The sequence below is a fragment of the Diuraphis noxia genome, unplaced genomic scaffold (genome assembly GCF_037042655.1).
Source record: "Diuraphis noxia isolate RWA-SAM2 unplaced genomic scaffold, SU_Dnox_SAM2 contig0001, whole genome shotgun sequence".
Classification (NCBI taxonomy): Eukaryota; Metazoa; Arthropoda; class Insecta; order Hemiptera; family Aphididae; genus Diuraphis; species Diuraphis noxia.
In genome coordinates this window covers 18,006,013-18,025,398 of record NW_028301711.1, presented here as the reverse complement: position 1 = coordinate 18,025,398, position 19,386 = coordinate 18,006,013, and the positions used below count along the sequence as shown (strand labels likewise).

The 19,386-nt window shown below is 28.0% G+C and overlaps 2 protein-coding genes across 2 annotated transcripts; one reads left to right on the top strand and one right to left on the bottom strand.

Annotated features, from left to right (window-relative positions):
• The first annotated feature begins 10,498 nt into the window (after positions 1-10,498).
• LOC149060099 (zinc finger MYM-type protein 1-like) lies at positions 10,499-11,137 on the top strand. The gene has a single exon (XM_089227723.1). It carries the CDS (start codon positions 10,499-10,501, stop codon positions 11,135-11,137), a length of 639 nt encoding a protein of 212 aa, XP_089083849.1.
• Positions 11,138-15,016: 3,879 nt separating this feature from the next.
• On the bottom strand, positions 15,017-17,484 carry LOC149060098 (AT-rich interactive domain-containing protein 5A-like). The gene is made up of 5 exons (XM_089227718.1): positions 16,828-17,484; positions 16,645-16,766; positions 16,355-16,492; positions 15,900-16,018; positions 15,017-15,086 (listed from the first exon to the last, which is right to left on the bottom strand). Exons 1-5 carry the CDS (start codon positions 16,850-16,852, stop codon positions 15,017-15,019), a joined length of 474 nt encoding a protein of 157 aa, XP_089083844.1. The 5' UTR covers positions 16,853-17,484.
• Between the last annotated feature and the right edge of the window lie 1,902 nt (positions 17,485-19,386).

The following is a 19,386-nucleotide window of genomic DNA, read 5'->3' as shown; positions in this document are numbered from 1 at the left end:
TTAGGTGCTCCTGCACTCTTGAGGTTGTTTTAGTTTTGGGTGGTGCTCATGCACTCGAGAGTGGTGCTCATGCACTGATGGAAGGAGACGACGTGGTCCAGCCAGCCAGGGTTGTAGGTGGCTCCCCCAAAGGCCTCTGCGTTTCCAAAGACTTAGCATTGTCTTTGGCAACAGAGATCCTCATTGGACCATCCCCTGCTCTGGTGGCACACGAAATAGCTCACACGTGTTGTGCCAGATAGTCACAACTACGTATAAGTTCCCATGTGATTAAATAATACAAATCGTTCCTTTCATCAGTGGACAATGGTGTTTTTTTTGTTGGATTTTAACTGTTATCTGCGTGCGACAACTTGACTGTTATTTATTTTATTGAGTATTTAAACAACATACAATCATGATGTGTGAGCATATCATTACATCCACCCTACGCTTTTTTGTATTGTGCCCTCACAATACCACTCACAGGTGAGTGTCAGCGTGATACATCAAGTGTGACGTTGAGAAAGTTTTAAGTTTTAAGTTGAAAGTTGAAAGCTGAAAGTTCTAAAAGTTTGAATACAATGTAACCGGGTAATTTTTTTTTTTTTTTATACAAAATTGAAGGGTCGAGTGTAATATGATTTTGAGCTTACATATAATATAGGAATAGTATGTGTGCAGGACTGAAGCTTGAGTCTTCTTCCACTCCTATTCCATTGTTGCTCTATTTGTATTAATGTTACTATTTTATTTTTAAATTTAAGATTCCTAACTGGTGGATGATAATGATTACTTTACAATTTATTAAGTTTTAACATTTTTGTATGTAATGACATATTGTTTGCTTAGTTTCTAATTTTACATATTATTTCTTATTAACTATTAGCTAGAGTTGGTAATGTTTGACTTATAACTACTTAATTGTATTTTGTACTTAATTAATTTTTTTTTTTATCTCTATAGGGTTTGTCTTATTTGAACTTCCCCCCCTTTTTTTTTTTATATAGTATTTTATTATTTTATTTGTTGTTTATTTGTTTATTTTAGTGTTATTTATTTTTGACTGTTTTTTGAATAAATATTTTATTTATTTATTTATTTTTTATACTTATATTAACTTAACTTAGGTTAATTTTTTTTTTTTTATTATGCAATAGTACACAGAGGATTATTATAAATTAAATTATATAAACTTAACTAAGGTTATGACTATATTTCTTTTTTTTACAGTTGGTTTTTTTTTTTTTTTTGATGATGATGTAACAGCAATCATAACTTAGTTTATTGTTTTGTATACATTGGAAATGTTCTTATTTAGAGTGTGTTAGTGTTTCACATTATTTTTTTTTTTTACTTGCTTTAACATTCATATTCTTACATATAGGTTTAGATTGGGTTAATTACTCTAGATATTTTATTACTTATTCTGTGCACTTATTTGCTTTAACATTTGTTGTCTTACGTATATAATTTAATTATTTTTAACTTAAATTATTTTTACAGTATTTTTTTTGCATTGATGTACAGACATATTAACATATTAACTTGACTTTAATTATTTTTTACAGTATATATATTTTTTTTTTTGTGTACATATATATTAATATATTGACTTAACTTATATTATTTTTTACAGTATTTTTTTTTTTTTTACAGACATATTAACATATTAACTTAACTTTAACTATTTTTTTTTTACAGTATATTTTTTTTTTTTGTGTACATATATATTAACATATTGACTTAACTTAAATTATTTTTTTACAGTATTTTTTTTTTTTTATACAGACATATTAGCACATTAACTTAACTTTCTAACTTAACATTGGTTATTTATTTAGTTTTTAGTTTTATTTTTTTGTTAAGAGAAGTATAATTATCTTTGTCCTTTTTTTTTTTATATACTGAGAGTCTTCTATTGTAAATAATTATTGGTGCTTTATTATTTTTGTTTTGTTTTTCCGATTCAATTATTTTATGTTCTGAATTTTTAGATTTGTATTGTTTATTATGTTTGTTATGCATCAGGTGGTGTGTAACGTTCGAGAATAACCCAGATTTTCTTTTTATGTTGGTGGGTACTTCTTCATTTTTTAATACTTTTATTATATTGTTGCAAAATTGGTCATTTTTTTGTTGTATTTTTATGTCGTGTAAATTGGTCAATAAATCGATATTGTCGTTAAATATATTTATGCTTTTAATATTGTTAATTGCATTTCGAGAAAGTGAATCAGCGACTTTATTTTCTTTACCCTTTTTATATATTATTTCAAAATCAAAATCTAATAATTTTAATGTTAATCTGGCTATCCTAGCGGAGGGTATTTTTAAACTGTTATAATATTGTAAACTTATATTGTCACAAAATACAGTAAATTTACGTCCCCATAAATATTCTCGAAAATACTGAATACCAAAACAAAGTCCAAGTAATTCAAGAGTGGTGGAAGAATAAGTTTTTTCTGAGTCTAGGAGTTTTCTAGATGCATATCCTACAGGGTGTAGTGTATTCGTGTCGTCGGGTTGCTCAATACATGCGCCTAAACCCATTATAGACGCATCTATTGTCAAATATACGTGTTTATTATCATCAAAGTGTATTAGTAATGGTTCTGATATTAAACATTTTTTTAATTTATTAAATGATTCCTCATGTTGGTCAAGCCATGTTATTTTATTTGTTCTTGTTTTTATTAATTCACTAAGTGGGTGTGCAATTTTGGCAAAGTCTTTGACATGTTTCCTATAGTACGAACACATGCCGATAAATGATCTAACGTCTTTTATTGTTTTAGGTCGTTTAAATTCAATAATTGCTTTAGTGTTTGTGTCTAAAGGTTGTATGCCAGTGGTTGATATTTTATGGCCTAATAGTTCTATTTTATCAAAAAAGAAATTACATTTTTTTGTTTTTAGAGAAAAATTCATTTTATCAATAATTTCAAATGCCTTGCGTAAATTAATTATTGATTGTTCAAAATTATTGCCATAGGATACTAAATCATCAATGTAAATTATAATTGATTTGTATAATATATTTGAAAATGCCTTATTTAATTCTCTCTGAAATATTGCACTACTATTTTTAAAACCTTGTGGAAGTCTTGTGAAAGTTAATAATCCTAATGCGGAGGTGAACGCTAATTTAAATTGATCTTTTTCTGCAACCGAAATTTGAAAAAATCCACTGTTTAAGTCGAGAGAGCTAAAGTATTTTGATCCTTCTAAAGCTCTGAACAAGTCTGCAGTACGAGGTATTGGGTATTGATCACATTCTACTCTGTCATTAAGTTCTTTGTAAGATACTACTAAGCGATATGAGCCTATTTCTTTTTTCTTTACAAGGAATGCCGGTGCGGCAAATTTTGAACTTACTGGTTTTACTATGTTTGCTTTTATTAGTTTATTAATTTGAGTTTCTAATTCTTGTCTCTGCTGTGGTGATACTCTATGGGGTGCATTAAATTTTGGTTCTTTGTAATTTGGTTTCATTTTAATCTCGCAAGGTTTTACATTGGCAGCTTTTATATTAGAAGTATCCGTTGTGAAAATGTGTATGTATTCAGTTAACAGCTGAATAGTTTTGTTGTGTTCTATTATGCTTAATTTGTGTGAAATTGAGAAGGGTGTGCCTTCAGAATCTGTTAGAAATTGTTTTGTGACCTTGTTTATTAGATCTGTGGCTGTAATATTTTTTGTTTGGAAATCGGTTTCTTTATTATCAATGATTTCTATTGATTCAGCATGTGGTGGTACTTTAGTGTATAATAATGTATTGGGATGCGTTTGTTTGTCGTTATCGTTACCAGATGCCATGTTTAGATGCTGCAAGGAACTCGTTTTTTTAGTGGTCATTTTTATTTCATTATTCTTTTTCATATAGTTTTCGTTTTGTATTATTTGTATATTATTAATTGTGTCTATGTCACCGTTTCTCGTGTCCTTGATATTTAAATTGTGTGTTTGTAAGTTAATTTTTGGTGTTTCTCGTATGTGAATAATGTTGCTAGGGATTTTATTTGATTTTGTTGTTGTAAGTGTGCCTGGGATCCAATGAGTATTTTTGTTTACATTATATAATACTATAGGCGATCTATTGCCGTCCCCGTATGTTATACCCGTATTATTGTTATCGTTATATATGTAAGTGTCATGGTTGTAATAATGTGCTATTGCGGCTAACTCTTCGTCAGACCACCAATGGTTTGGTAATTCGTTCAACCCTAACAATTCTAATAGCTCTAAAATTGAAGTTATTTTATTTTTTTTATTGTCATTTAATGCATTACAAATGGCATAGAGCCCACAATTCCCATCGCTGAGAACGTTTTCTCCCGGTTTGTATTTAGAAAATATATTATAGGCTTGACTTTTGGTTATAATATGCTGTGTTTGTGTGTCAATTATTTTTATTTTGGTTTTATTATCATTATCATTATCATTATTGTTACAGTATGTATGGATGTTATTAATTATGTCAGTGAATTCTTTTGATTTGTGTGTTACGTTTTTTTTATCTTTATAATATATATGTATTTCAATATTGGTATTTTGAAATTCTGAATATATTAGTTGTTTTGCTATTGACCAGTTAAATTTGTGTGGTTCTGAATCAAAAGTGGGCATAGCAATTTTTAAAATATTTAATTTCATAGCTTGAAGTTTTAGGTTGTGGATAGAGGCTTTTAGATCTTCGTATTTAGGTCTATTATAATGTAATTCTTTTGTTATTAGATGAAATATAGTTTTATTATTATTATTTGTGTGTATAGTGTTTCCTACATTTATTTTTTGTAATGAAAGTTGTGGTCTAGTATTACCATACACTTTGTATATTAGGTTTGTTATGCCTTTGTTCATTTTTAGGTCTGAAGATGTATAGTGAGCTATTGCAAAGTTGTCTGGGCAGTTAAATATGCTACCTTTTATTTCCTTAATATTGTTTGTATTATTTATACAATTTAACGCGTTTGTATTATTTATTTTTAGTTGGACATTTATATTATTGTTTAAGATAATGATGTTGTCTTTAAAATCAATTAGAGCATTGTTTTTTATTAGAAAATCATTCCCGAGTATAATTGTGCTAGATAAATTTTTTACTACATGGGTGTTTATATCGAAGTAATTATTTTCAATTTGGATTTTTATTTTACTTATACCCGTTACACATAACGGTTTATTGTCCGGTCCTGATAGTTGTACTGTGGTAGGTGTTATAGTATAATTATTAGGTAATAGTTCTTGTCTAATACAGCATATGTTTGCGCCCGTGTCAATTGTTATTGGTAAGATAGTATTATTGAATTTAGCTTCAATAAAGAGTGCGTCGGGTGTAGAGTTAATTTTATTAATTTTTTGTATAGGTGATGCTGTAATGGAAGGTGAACAATTATCAGCTGTGTTTAACCTTATATTTAGTTTTTTGGCTTGTTAACGTACAAATTACAATTATTGGCCGTGTGTCCGAATTTATTACAAATTTGACAAGTGGTTAAGCTTGATTTATTTTTGAAAAAGCATTTTTCTTCTGAATGATTAGTTTTAGAGCAAATAGAGCATTTTTTTCTTTGAGTATTAGGGACTTTATTTTTATATGCGGATTGATTTGTTTGTTGCATATTATTATTTATCGGATTTTGTGGAAAATATGGTTGGTTATAATGTGTTGGACCTGCGTTCCAATTGTTATATGGTGAGTTATAAGTTTGCGGCATTTGCGTCTGCCACTGTTGGTTGTTAAAGTCATTTTGATTTAATTGTTTATTAAGTTTATAGGGATCTTTTTGTTCTATATTATTCTGACGTATATCATTATTATTATCTTTTAAGAGTTGGCTAAACATAGCTTTCATGTCTTTTATTTCATCACGTAATTTGTCAATTTCATTTTCTTTACTATTTTTATTAGTGTTTATTTGTTGAATTTTTGATTTTATTATTTCTGTTTCGAAATCAAATGAAGATTTAGGTGTTTCACCTGCGATCATGAATTCGATCATTTCATATTTACGTACATTGTTTTTTAATTCTGATAAATTTTGGTTGCCCATTATTCCTATATATCGTGCTATGGAGGGGTTTAAGCCTTTCATGATATTACGAACCATCTCTTCCTGAGACATATTATTATCAATACGCCTACATAAAGATTCAGCTTCGTTAATATATGATACTGTAGGTTCATCCGGTAATTGTTTGCGTTTTTCCAACATTAGACGGAGCATGTCCGTTTGAGCTATTGGTTCAAATTCTAATCTAAGTTTCTTTTCTAAGTCAGGCCATTTAATATCTTCTCCGCTATCTACAATATTGTCATAAAATGTAAGAGCGGAGCCTTCTAAGAATACAGGGATATATTGAACCTTTTCAGATTCAGACCAACCATTTATGATAGCTGCTCTGTTATATTTTTTTAAAAACGAATCAATATTTTCTGAAATGGAACCTGAGAAATTTGTTGGTTTGAAATAGGGTTTTTTGTTTTCAGTCATATTGTTTTTTATTGTGTTATCGACGGAATTAGTAATTGGTTCTGAAATAAATTTTATGTTATCTATTTGTTTTTCGAAATCGTCAGGGGTAGATTCTCCTTTTAGATATTTATGGAGCCTACTTTTTAAGTCTGGAACTAGACCAGATGTTAATAATTGTCTTCTTGACAATTCTGTTATTAATTTTTCTTTGTTAAGTTTGTTAATCCACCCTGTTGAGATGTTATTAAAATCTATGTCTGGGAATTTATAATTATTATCTAACTGATTTTTTTCTAAATTTTGCATGTGTCAGTTTGTTTGTTTTTTTTTTTTTTTATTATTTCTTATTTTATTATATTAATTTGTTTTCTAAGAAACAATATTTTAATAAATTTTTTTTTTTTTTTTATTTAAAAAAAAAAATTTTGTGGATATATTGTGTTCTGCAATAATATTTAATCGTGACAAACAATTATTTTTTATATTTATTATGTTTGTTTTTTAATATTATTATATATATATATATATATTTTATATGGTAAAAACAAAAACCGTAGTAAAGACAAATATGTATTACCTTAGAACTAAAGTATTTGCTGTTACTTTTATAATATATATAAATTATATCTGTATTATCAACGTAATATTCTAAATAATAATAGTATATATATATTTCTCTGATATTCAGTAATTATTTCAATTATTAAATAATTAAAAATGTGTTAGAATATTCAGTATTAATATTATGTATTCTGGTTATAAAGTATACATATATATATATATATACGCAGGCACATATAAATATCCTTGTTTTGATTTTTAATATTAATTGTGAATCTTCAAAGATTTACAAAAAAAAAATTTTCTTGTTTTATTTACGGGTTAAAATAAAGGATAAAATAAAATTTCCTTATAATTTAATTTAATTATATCCCGTTTTTAATTAGCAATATATTATTTATATATGCCTTTTTTTTTTTTTTTACTAGTGTAAAGTAATATGATGTATAAAATAATATTGTTTATTTTATATGAAGTGTACTTGATCAATTCTCAGTTTATTTATCTAAATAAACTGAACTTATGTTGGGCGCCACTTTGTAATAACGCAAAAATAAAAGAAAAGAAATTATAATAATAAAAATAAAACTCTAGAATGAGTAATAAATTGACTAAAATAATTAAGTTAATATAACTATTATATAACTAAGGCTCCTGCCAATAGTTATATATTACTAGATATAAATATTAAGATTGCGCTATTACCTTCCTCCTAATCGTCGGAGGGTTCTCGAGGTCGTGATTCGAGAACGATCAAGTACACCGTAGTAATAAAATGTTAATTATTAAATTATAAAAATTTAATAAATACAATATAATATATGAAATTATATAAATATATGAATATAGATGCGCATGCACCTTACCTTATTCGCAGCTGTCTTTGATATGCAGTTGACGTAATAAAATAAATAAAGGTTTTTTATTAAACACTCAGATTAAAGAAAAACAACACTGTTAAATTTCGATTTTAAAAAAGAAACGGTCCAGCTGTCGCTCGCAATGTCTGGTGTTGAAAAGTTTTTAGGTGCTCCTGCACTCTTGAGGTTGTTTTAGTTTTGGGTGGTGCTCATGCACTCGAGAGTGGTGCTCATGCACTGATGGAAGGAGACGACGTGGTCCAGCCAGCCAGGGTTGTAGGTGGCTCCCCCAAAGGCCTCTGCGTTTCCAAAGACTTAGCATTGTCTTTGGCAACAGAGATCCTCATTGGACCATCCCCTGCTCTGGTGGCACACGAAATAGCTCACACGTGTTGTGCCAGATAGTCACAACTACGTATAAGTTCCCATGTGATTAAATAATACAAATCGTTCCTTTCATCAGTGGACAATGGTGTTTTTTTTGTTGGATTTTAACTGTTATCTGCGTGCGACAACTTGACTGTTATTTATTTTATTGAGTATTTAAACAACATACAATCATGATGTGTGAGCATATCATTACAAAGATTTCTTTTCTTTTTAATTTCAGAATATCTAATTATATCTTTTATTTCTACCATACCTGAATTCCATTTTACTGATAGTTTATTACGTAATGTTCTATTAACATTATCTTTTTTTGCCACCTTTCTTTGAAGTTTATAAATTTGTATGCACATGTTTTTCTTCAGCTTTAATAGCTGTGATTGCTGTTTTTCTAGTTACATCAATATCCTTATTTTTTTTGTCGTTCAATTAATTTTTTGCAAACTTTTTTTTATAAGTTGCAGTTGATGTGCTAGGCATTGCTTTATCAACATCCCTAATAAGGCTGCGACTAAATCTGTTGCTGGAACTTATTTTCCTCAAATGATTGAAATATAACATAGTGCATCCAAGTTTTTAATAAAATTCCCCAAATATAAATATATATAATGCAACATTAGAAAATTATTAATATTATATGTATTCGTTCAGTTATAAGTTTTATACAATAGATAAAATAAAATAAAATTACTCATAATTTTTTCTTATTTGTTACATTATGAGCATAACAAAAAATATACATGTACATTGTACATTAAAGAAAATCCCATTATAATATGACAGTCAGTTCGTGTTTGACTCCAGGCCGAGCAACACGTGTGTATATAGTATTATCGGCTTATCGCTACCCGCATTTTTATCTTCCGATAGAAGTGACCCAACTCTACACTAAATAGTCAATGAACCAAAACAATGAACACTTCAACAAGCCAATAGACATCTCAGAACTACTTTCTGCACTTCAAAGCTGTAAAAGCAAAAGCCCGGGGGGGGGGGCTAGGGGGCTGCAGCCCCGGGCCCCGATATTATTTGGGGCCCCGGGCCCCTGTTGATATTTAATTATTAAAGTGGCATTTTGAAATAAATATATGATATTACTGGTTAGTGGTTACGTAGTTTCGTTAGTCACGTATCGTAATGGAATTTATTATTATTCTCTAATCGATAAAATAAACTATTAAGGTTTAAGATAAAATTGGTCAAAAGCACTTTATATCGTTATGATTACAATTTATCTTAACATAGGTACATTTTGATGGTCAGTTTAGCATTATTAGTACAATCGGTACACTAGTATTCCGTCGACTGTCGTGATATTAAATTATTAAATTAGTTTTTAGTCGAGTTCGTGAGTTTTGTTCGTTACTAGTGTGTGCCAAAAATTATTGAAATTTAAAAATGTCTGATAAAAAAAGGATTTATCTCAGTGGTTATGCAAAACGAAAATTAAAGAAGGAGGCCGAAGACGCAGTAAGCAAGTTACCTAAATTAACAAATTTTTTTGAAACTATCAACAGTGCAAACAGAGTAGAAACTAATAAAAATGATTTGGTTCTAAATAATAGTTATATTCATGTTGAAAATATGAATAATGATAGTAATAGTGTAATGCCTAATACAATAGTGACATCAAAATCTGATAGTGTACATTTTTCTGAAAATAATATTAACAGTTGTTCTGCAATAGAAAACTCAAAATCTGGTACTTTTAATTTTTCTGAAAATAATGTTGACAATGGTTCTACAGCAGAAAATGCAGTGATTGCAATTAATTTTAATTCGAATGTTCATACTATTGAACTTGATATCGAATTATATCAAGATCCGGGAATGTGGTCATTAGTGTTAAACAAAACTTTTATAGAATTATGCTGCTTAAAAGGACCAGCATTTTTTAAGAATATGGATCCAAAAAAATTTCAATCATCCGAAAAAAAATTTTAAAATTTTAATCGCTCATTAAATATATCATTATTCGAATTAAAATTGCCCAATGGTGAAATACACTTACGTAAATGGCTCGTGTTTTCTGAACACACTGGCAACGTTTATTGTTTTGTTTGTAAACTATTTAATAAGTCAAATAATTCAAGTTTTATTAATCCTGGTTTTAACAACTGGAAAAAATCTCACGAAAAAGTTAAAGAACACGAAAATAGTGCAATTCACCGTAAATCAATGTTAACTTGGTTATATCGTGTAAACTCTAAAAATCGTATAGACAGAACTATGGCGGAACAAATGTTGAGTGAAAAAAAGTATTGGGTTGAAGTATTGCGCCGTGTAGTATCTGTTGTTAAATTTTTGGCTGTTCGTGGGTTAGCATTTGAGGGTAATGACTCGCGGTTGGGTTCTTCGAGTAATGGAAATTTTCTCGGAATTCTCGAAGTCATTTCTGAATTTGATCCCTTTTTAAAACAACACATGAATGAACGCGCTAATAAAAGATCAGGGAATGTATCTTATATTTCGATGCGAATTTGTAACGAAATAATTGACCTAATGGGAAATGAAGTTTTATTAGAAATAATTAAGCAGTTACAAGAAACTAAATATTTTGGTCTAATATTAGATTCTACTCCAGATAGAGCACATAAAGATCAATTTGCTGTTGTTGTTAGGTACTGTTATAAAGGGTTAGTTGTTGAGCGATTTTTAACATACATACATATATTAAGTCATACAGGCATTTCGATGGCCGAAGAAGTAATACATTTTTTGGAAAATAATAATATTAATTTGCAACATTGTAGAGGTCAATCATACAACAATGCTAATAATATGACTGGTATATATGAGGGTTTACAGGCTCAAATAAAAAAAAATGCAGTGTTCCTTTATTTGCACCTTGTTTTGCTCATTCCCTAAATTTAGTAGGGACACATACAGTGAAATGCTGTTTAGAAGCAATACATTTTTTTGGTGTTGTTCAAAAAATGTATGCATTTTTTGTGGCCTCAACACAAAAATGGAATTTGCTTTTGACTGGCTTACAATCGGAAGAAAAAAATAAAATAATTGTTTTGAAAACTTTAAGTAATACTAGATGGGAGTGTCACGCGGAGTCGTGTAAAGCTATTACCTTAAATTATGACCAAATTATATGTACATTAACCGATATTTTTGAAAATGTTAACGAAAAACAAGAAAATCGTCATGCTGCTAAATCAATCAAAAATAAAATGATAAAGTTTAAAACAGCTTTTATGGCAGTTATGTGGAGTGAAATTTTATCGCAATTTAACAGTGTTAGTAAATACCTTCAAAAACCGGGGATAGATTTATTTACAGCTGTAAATTTACTAAAAGGATTAAAAACTTATGTCAGTTCATTAAGAGAGAAGTCTGTATATTTTGAAAACAAAGCAAAGGAATTATCAACTAATATTTTGCCCTGTGGAGAAAAAATTGTTAGAAAAAAAAAATTCTCGGATGGTACAATAGAAGGAAATTCAAACTTATGCGAAATAAGAAAGTTGGAGGTTGAAACTTTTTATGTTATTATTGATTGTTTAGTTACTGAACTTGATAAAAGATTAAACGCATATGATAATCTTTGTAGTATTTTTGGGTTTATTACAAAATTCAGTTCACAATTATTATCAGAGACTTCTGCCGACATATTCATTAGCACATTTAAAGATGATATTGATACAATAAATATAAGACAAGAGATTGTGCACTTTTCTAGTTATGTAATGCAGTTAAATTTACCAATAATTTCTCCTCAAAATATTTACTTATATGTATATGAAAATAATTTAAAAGAAGTCTTTCCAAATGTGTACATTTCTCTACGACTTTATTTAACTTTGCCAGTTTCGAATTGTGAAGCAGAAAGAACAAATTCAAAATTAGAGCTAATTGAAAATGCCAGAAGAACGTCCCTTCACCAAGAAAAATTAAATTCACTCGTTCGTCTATCCGCTGGAAGGGATATAACTAATACACTTGATTTTTCAGATCTAATTAAAAAATTTAGTGAACTAAAATCTAGAAAAAAACCGTTGTCTTAAATAATTTAACAAATAATTTCTTTAATTATTATTTATTTTTATTATTAACATTGATTTACATTTACTATGTTGAAAACTTCATTGCCACTTTAACTTTGTACACAATGTACATGATGTATATAAGTAAACATTTGTTTGAATTAAAAACTGTACCAACACTTCTTTATTTTTATATTTTTATTTTTTATTTCATAGTTTTATTTATATTAATTGCCATTAAATAATTACTTATAGGCTTATTATGGTATAATTGATTCATAATCTTATAAAATAAATTGAATATAAAAAATCTATATAAAATAAAGACTGCATTTATAATTTAAGTTGATAATTTAGAATTTAGATAATTATTAATTTTGAGGCCCCATTAGAAAATTTGACCCGGGCCCCAAAATTCCTAAGTTGGGCTCTGACGACACTGTATGGAAAAAAAAAGAGTATTGACAATTCTCCATTTATGGAAAATAAACGGCAACCTCCTCAAATTCATAAAAAACTTCTTAGCAGACCGAACATTTAGTGTCAAAGTCAACTATAAGACCTCATCACCACACACCATTGAAAATGGACTTCCACAAGGGTCTGTACTTAGTATCACTCCCTTCCTGGTAGCAATAAACAACATATGCAATAACCTACCTAAACCAGCCAAATTCATTCTCTTTGCCGACGACTGCACCATATATTGCAATGGATCACAAATTATAACTACTACTCTTTTCTTCCAACAAGCACTCGATTCTCTTGCCAGGTGGTCTTATGAAACTGGCTTCAGTTTCTCTTCCACCAAAACACAGTGTATCGTTTTCAATAAAAAGAAGGACCCCTACCAATATTAACTTTCATGAACACACAACTTCCTTTTGCATATAGTATTCAAATTTTGGGCCTCATCTTTGACCACAAACTCACCTGGAGACCTCGCTTAAAAAAATTAAAAACGGAATGCCAATCAAGAACTAAGACGTTAAAAATACTTGGGAATAATAACTGGGGTGCCGACAAAAACAGCCTAATCACAGTCTACAAAGCCTTCATTCTATCAAAAATAGACTATGGAGATACAATCTACAATTCGGCAAAAAAAAAAGTGCTAAGTACCCTAGAACCCATACACAATCAAGGCATACGTTTAGCCATAGGAGCCTTTAGGACGAGCCCAGTTGACAGTATACTCTACTACGTAGGAGAAGCTCCCCTCCATTTCAGACGCCAAAAACATATCTTAAAATATGTAACTAAAATTAAAAATCTGCCTGATCACATCCCCAACCATATTCTTCACAATCCATTACCCCCTAATCTATCACCCTCTAGAAGAACATTATTTGAAAACTTTAAAACTATTAGTGAAAACCTATCCTGCCAAGCACAAACACTAAATAAAATTCAACCGTCTCACCCTTCCTGGCTCTGGTCGCCAATCGTCAACACCAAACTGACTGAATACTGCAAACAAAACACTGACAATTTAATTATACGAAACCAGTTTCTGGAAATAATACACCAACAATTCCCGGAATACACCCAAATTTACACCGATGCCTCCAAAAATATAAATGGTGTGGGTTTCTCCGTCATCACAAATCAGGAAACCCATCTTTTCCAACTACCGCCTTCCACCAGTATATATACAGCCGAAACTTACGCTATTTATGAAGCATTAAAAATTGTCTTATCTTCAAACCCGGAAAATTGCAGCATTATCATCAGGACTCTCTGAGCGCCCTCTCATCAATATCAAACCCCTATTCAAAAAACGAGCTCGTCCAACATATCCAGAAACTAATATCTGAAATAAATAGACCAACAAGCTTCATGTGGGTCCCCTCTCACATTGGGATACCCGGAAATGAGAAAGCTGACTCTATAGCCTATGAAGCCACCACATCTCCTTCCTCCACAAAGATAAACACACTAACCTCATCCGAAAATTTCAACATTATACATCATAAATTAATGGAAGAATGGCAAAAATTCTGATCTAACCTACCCCTCTCTAACAAACTGAGAAACGTAAAATTATCTATTAAAGAAGAGATGAAGTAAATATTACTCGAGGCTAAAATAGGCCACTCACATTTAACTCATGCTTATCTCATAAGAAAAAGACCAGCCCCAGTATGCGATACTTGCAATGAGACACTAACACTAGAACATATCATCATAAATTGCACCAAACACACGGAAGCCCGCAAGAACCTCAAAAACCCCACCTCACTCCATCAAGCACTCATTGAAGACAATACAGACGCAATCAATGTATTCTTCCATAGTATAAATATAAGTCATAAATTGTAAACACATGTAAATACTTGTAATAATTATAATGTTCACTTATTTATATTAATTTAATGCAGGCTAAAGACCTTTGATGTCGAACCCTTAATAAATTTATATAAAAAAAAAAATATATGACAGTAGTACACCATACTAAGAAACAAATATATAAGTATAAAATATTAGCCAGTTAGCCTATTTATAATAATTTATATTGTGTTATTGATGTAAGATTTTTAAATTTTTTTATTACAGTGAAGAACACTTATGAAAAATATTGTTTTAAATTTCCAATCCTCAGCTATAAAAATTGAAATGTTTTTGAGCTGCTATTCAATTAATTTATAAAGAAATTTTCATACAAAAATTGGAACAGTTTTTCTTGATATTTATAAAAAAAAAACTGAAATACTGAATTCAAGCATCTATAAATAGTTCATAATGACCTTAGTCATAATGAAATGGTCAATTCTGTACCTCTTTTATAATGTAAGTCATTATATCCTATTGGCAACAACACTCTATCAAAATTATAAGTAGTAAACATGTTTATTGATTATTAAATGTAGAGTTGTTAAGTTAAAGTAAAGATAAGATAGTAATATATAAGCTATATTTTATCATTTACGTTAGTTATGGAATCAAAAATGTCTAACTATGTGTTTATATTGAGGTTTAAATTAATAATTATATTTAAGTTATTTTTTTGGTGAAATATTCAGAAATATGTAAAATAATATTGATTGTATCTGATATATGACATACAAAATTAATTTATTAAGTACTTACTGGATATGCGATGCACATTACTATAAAAGAAAAATATACAAAAATCATAAACATCCTAATATTACTTATAATTATTACAAATTTACTTAAAATAGTAATATTAAGGACTTGAATGTAAAATGAAATAAATAAAAATTGCATACGTCTAGCTCTCAGCTTATATTTTAATATTTCTATATGGTTAGTTTATAAACTGCATGGTATTGAGAAAAGGGAAAAATATAAAAATTGCCTTAAGATAAACAATAAAATATGATAAGACATAATAAAAATGTATTTTAAGTAATTTATATAAGCACAATGATATTATTAATGGAATCATTTTTGTGAAAATTATCAAGAAACGAACCACTAAATTGTACTCTGATGTTTAATAAAAATAAAATTCATAATTTTATTATTTTTTAATATCAAACAATTAATATACTGGAAATTAAAGAAATGTTATAAATTTCAAATTTCAAATTATAATTTCATTTTTATCATATATTTTAGTTTAAATAAATATAATTAATAATAAAATTTAAATAAATGTATATACATACTGCTCATAGCAATGTTTAACAGAAAAATATGACTGTTCTAAATGTCCAGTTTTATTTGTAACCAATTTCCAAAGTTTACCTTTATTTATTTTATTATACTCGCCACAACTTTTGACAACCTAAATAAAATTAATTATTATTAGTCAGATAAGTGGAAATAATTTACTAGTAATATATTATGATAATTTTAATAAACATATAAAAAGAGTTGACTTATTTGTTTTACAGAAATGTAAAATAAAAGAATTTTTAGTTATATATATATATATATATATATATATAGCTATTGTTTAGCATATTTGCAACTATTTATATTTCAGGATACCATGTGTAAGCAAAAAATAGTTAATGTATAAAATAGTTATATTTCAATTGGTATAAGATCTATATTAAACATATTACAGTGATGTTAAAAGTAAAAATAAAAATAAAAAATTACAATTTTGTAGATGTACCTTAAATAATTTGTATAAATCAACATCTTTCTCATTAATTGATAGTAATTGATTTAAAGGAGTTCCTTTTTCATCTATAAATTTAATCCGTTGAGCGAAAAAATGATCTTTCTCTTCGATAGATTCCCCATCAGAATTCTAAATTAATAATAAAGTATTAAATAAAATATAGATTATAAACAGTAAAATATATCATTTTTAGATGGATGATAATTTGTACAACATTTCAAAGCTTGTGGTCATTAGTTTATGGTACTCCCAACAGTTATTTTTTACATGTTTGTACTTACATTGCAGTCAAATGCTTCATTATCTGTAGTATTACACATTTTATCAATACTAAACAATAAATCTCTATCCCAATGTGGTGGAAGTTCATCTTTGTCAAGAAATAATATGACTTTTTCGACAGCTAAATAATAATAATGTTAATGAATTTCAGTAACACCATAAATACTAAATCTAATATTTACCAGTTTTAAGTGTAGGATTTTCCATTCAAGCACCAATTTCAGACGAATTTCTCTTGTAAATTCAGTTGTTTCATTTTTAGGTACTGTTATGCTAAGTTTATAAAATATGATATTAAATAGATAGTTACATTAAAACATTTGAGTAATGCTTATTATTTTCCATCCTTAAATGAACGAACAAGGTAGTTTTTTGCCAAATTGGTTTTGACTGAGAATTGTGATATGGGCGCCACTATTAAGCCAGGAAAACAATTGTCTCTTAATTTCTTTTTATCGCTAGCTTCTATACAAACTACTTATCCAACATATTTTTCATCCATTGCTGAAGTGCCTTCTTCTACACTTTCCCTTTATTGTGCAAAACCGTTAGTTTTAATTAAAATGGAAATATGGAAGTAACTAATATCATAATAATTGGCTACACATTAAAGTTGTTGTATGTATATAAGCAATTAGGTACCCAAAACTTTATTTGGATTTTTGACTTCTACCACCTTGTACTGTAGTAGTTTTTACAGGAATAACACCAATATTTTCAGGGTGTGTTAGAGGAAGTTTATCAAGAGTGGTACTAGTAGTAAAGTGTTTTCCACTTTTCAAACATAATGCTGTTCTCTTTAAACATGTAACATCTCCGTCATCAAATGCTGCAAAAAAAAAAAAAAATCATAAATAAATTCATTAATAAATATAATTATAGGAAAATATATACCAACAATGTATTACTTGGATCTTGAATTTTTTTAATTCTTACTTGAACTAATTCTTTTTTATTGCTACATTTTATAGTAACATGCAGTTGCTCCCACCTTGAGATATAAATATAATAGATATATAGAATCTATGACCTACACGTAGACAACCATTTTTGTACTTCTACTTGTCTTGAAATAATTTTCATGTATTGATTAACTGCAATGGCAGTTCAATTTTTAATGTTTTTTTAATAAAAAATGTCTGAAGAATTAATTAATATGTTTAAGAGAATATTACACACACATCTCCTATAAATATACAATATAGAAAATTAGCATTCAGCCTAATCAACCTTGTATTGTTAGCTTGAATACTCAAATAAATAATATTTATATTATATTTATTTATTCTCTCAAATATTAATGTAATAACTTTACCTTTATCTGTATAACTTTTCTATGATATTTCATTTTTATATTTCTTCTAATCTCAATTAAATTTAAAATAGTGTAAAAGTCATAGAATAAACACAAATAATATTCAAACTTTTTAATTTGATTATATATTATGTTAATCTAATATAAAAGCTAATGTCCCAAAATTGATTTTGCTGAACTCTAATTTAGTATGTTGTAAATTTAAAAAACGGAGACATCACATGCAGCTGAGTTGTCCTCTTAAGACAAAAATAAAAATTTTTACCATCTTATTTTTTACAGATTTATGTTGACTACATTTAGCATGGATCCGAATTATTGGAATATTTTAGATACAAATAAATTGTTCAATATATATAATAACTATGAAAAAATTAAAGTTATGTAAAAACGTTTTTATAAAGTTATAAATGTGTAATTTATTTCATTTTTATTCATGTGTATAAATTGTTTTTAGAAAACGATTTCATAGATATGAGGTTGCATTATCAATAATTGATACAGATGAGATGTGGGATAAATATTTAACCACTATAATCAAAATAATATCTGATGCTCATATAATAGAAATTTATAATATTGAATTCCTTAAACAATCTATATATGTCATATGATGCTCACAAGAAAAATAAATTGAAACCAAAACATTATATTCAATTGGTAAGATATTTAAATTATCTAAAACACTTAGTATTTGATAATAGGTTTATTGTGATATTGAAGTTGACAACAACAAATTGGAGATCAATATTTTGGTAAATTATGCGTTAGGTACTAAGACGAAAACAAATAGAAACACATGAGGGTACGATGTCCTTTTATTAAGAAACTTATAGGCATTGCTACTACCATTTATTTAACTTAGTTCAAATAATGTAAAAATTAATAAAAGCAGTTTTTGTATTTCTGCATCATAAAATTAAATTGTATACCTTCTTATTATCTTAATAATGTTAGGTTAAGGGAGTAGGTCACAACATTATTTTCTTTTTGTCATTTAATAATTGGGCAATGGTTTGGTTAGATTTTTTAGTTAAGATGTTAAGGCGTTCAAGGGGTGAATAATTGGAGTAATGTGTATTGGTACGATTTGATAGTGGTTAACAAAAGATCCAAGTGTAACATCTAACACCCTAATAATTACGGTATTACTAAATATTATAGCTAAGTCTTTAACATTATTCATATTACTAAAACATTTTATATACTGAAATTGTCTAAGATATTAATTGTTGAACAGATGTTCTCCTGTATATCATACAGAATACATTATCATATTATGAATCTTAAGCTAACATTGAAAATTAAACTAATTGAACTATAATAAATATGTAGGTAGATATATCAAATACTTATTCATGTTAATATGTTATGAAAATGACATCAAAAAAAAAAAAAAAAACAAAAAAATATTAACAAAACTATG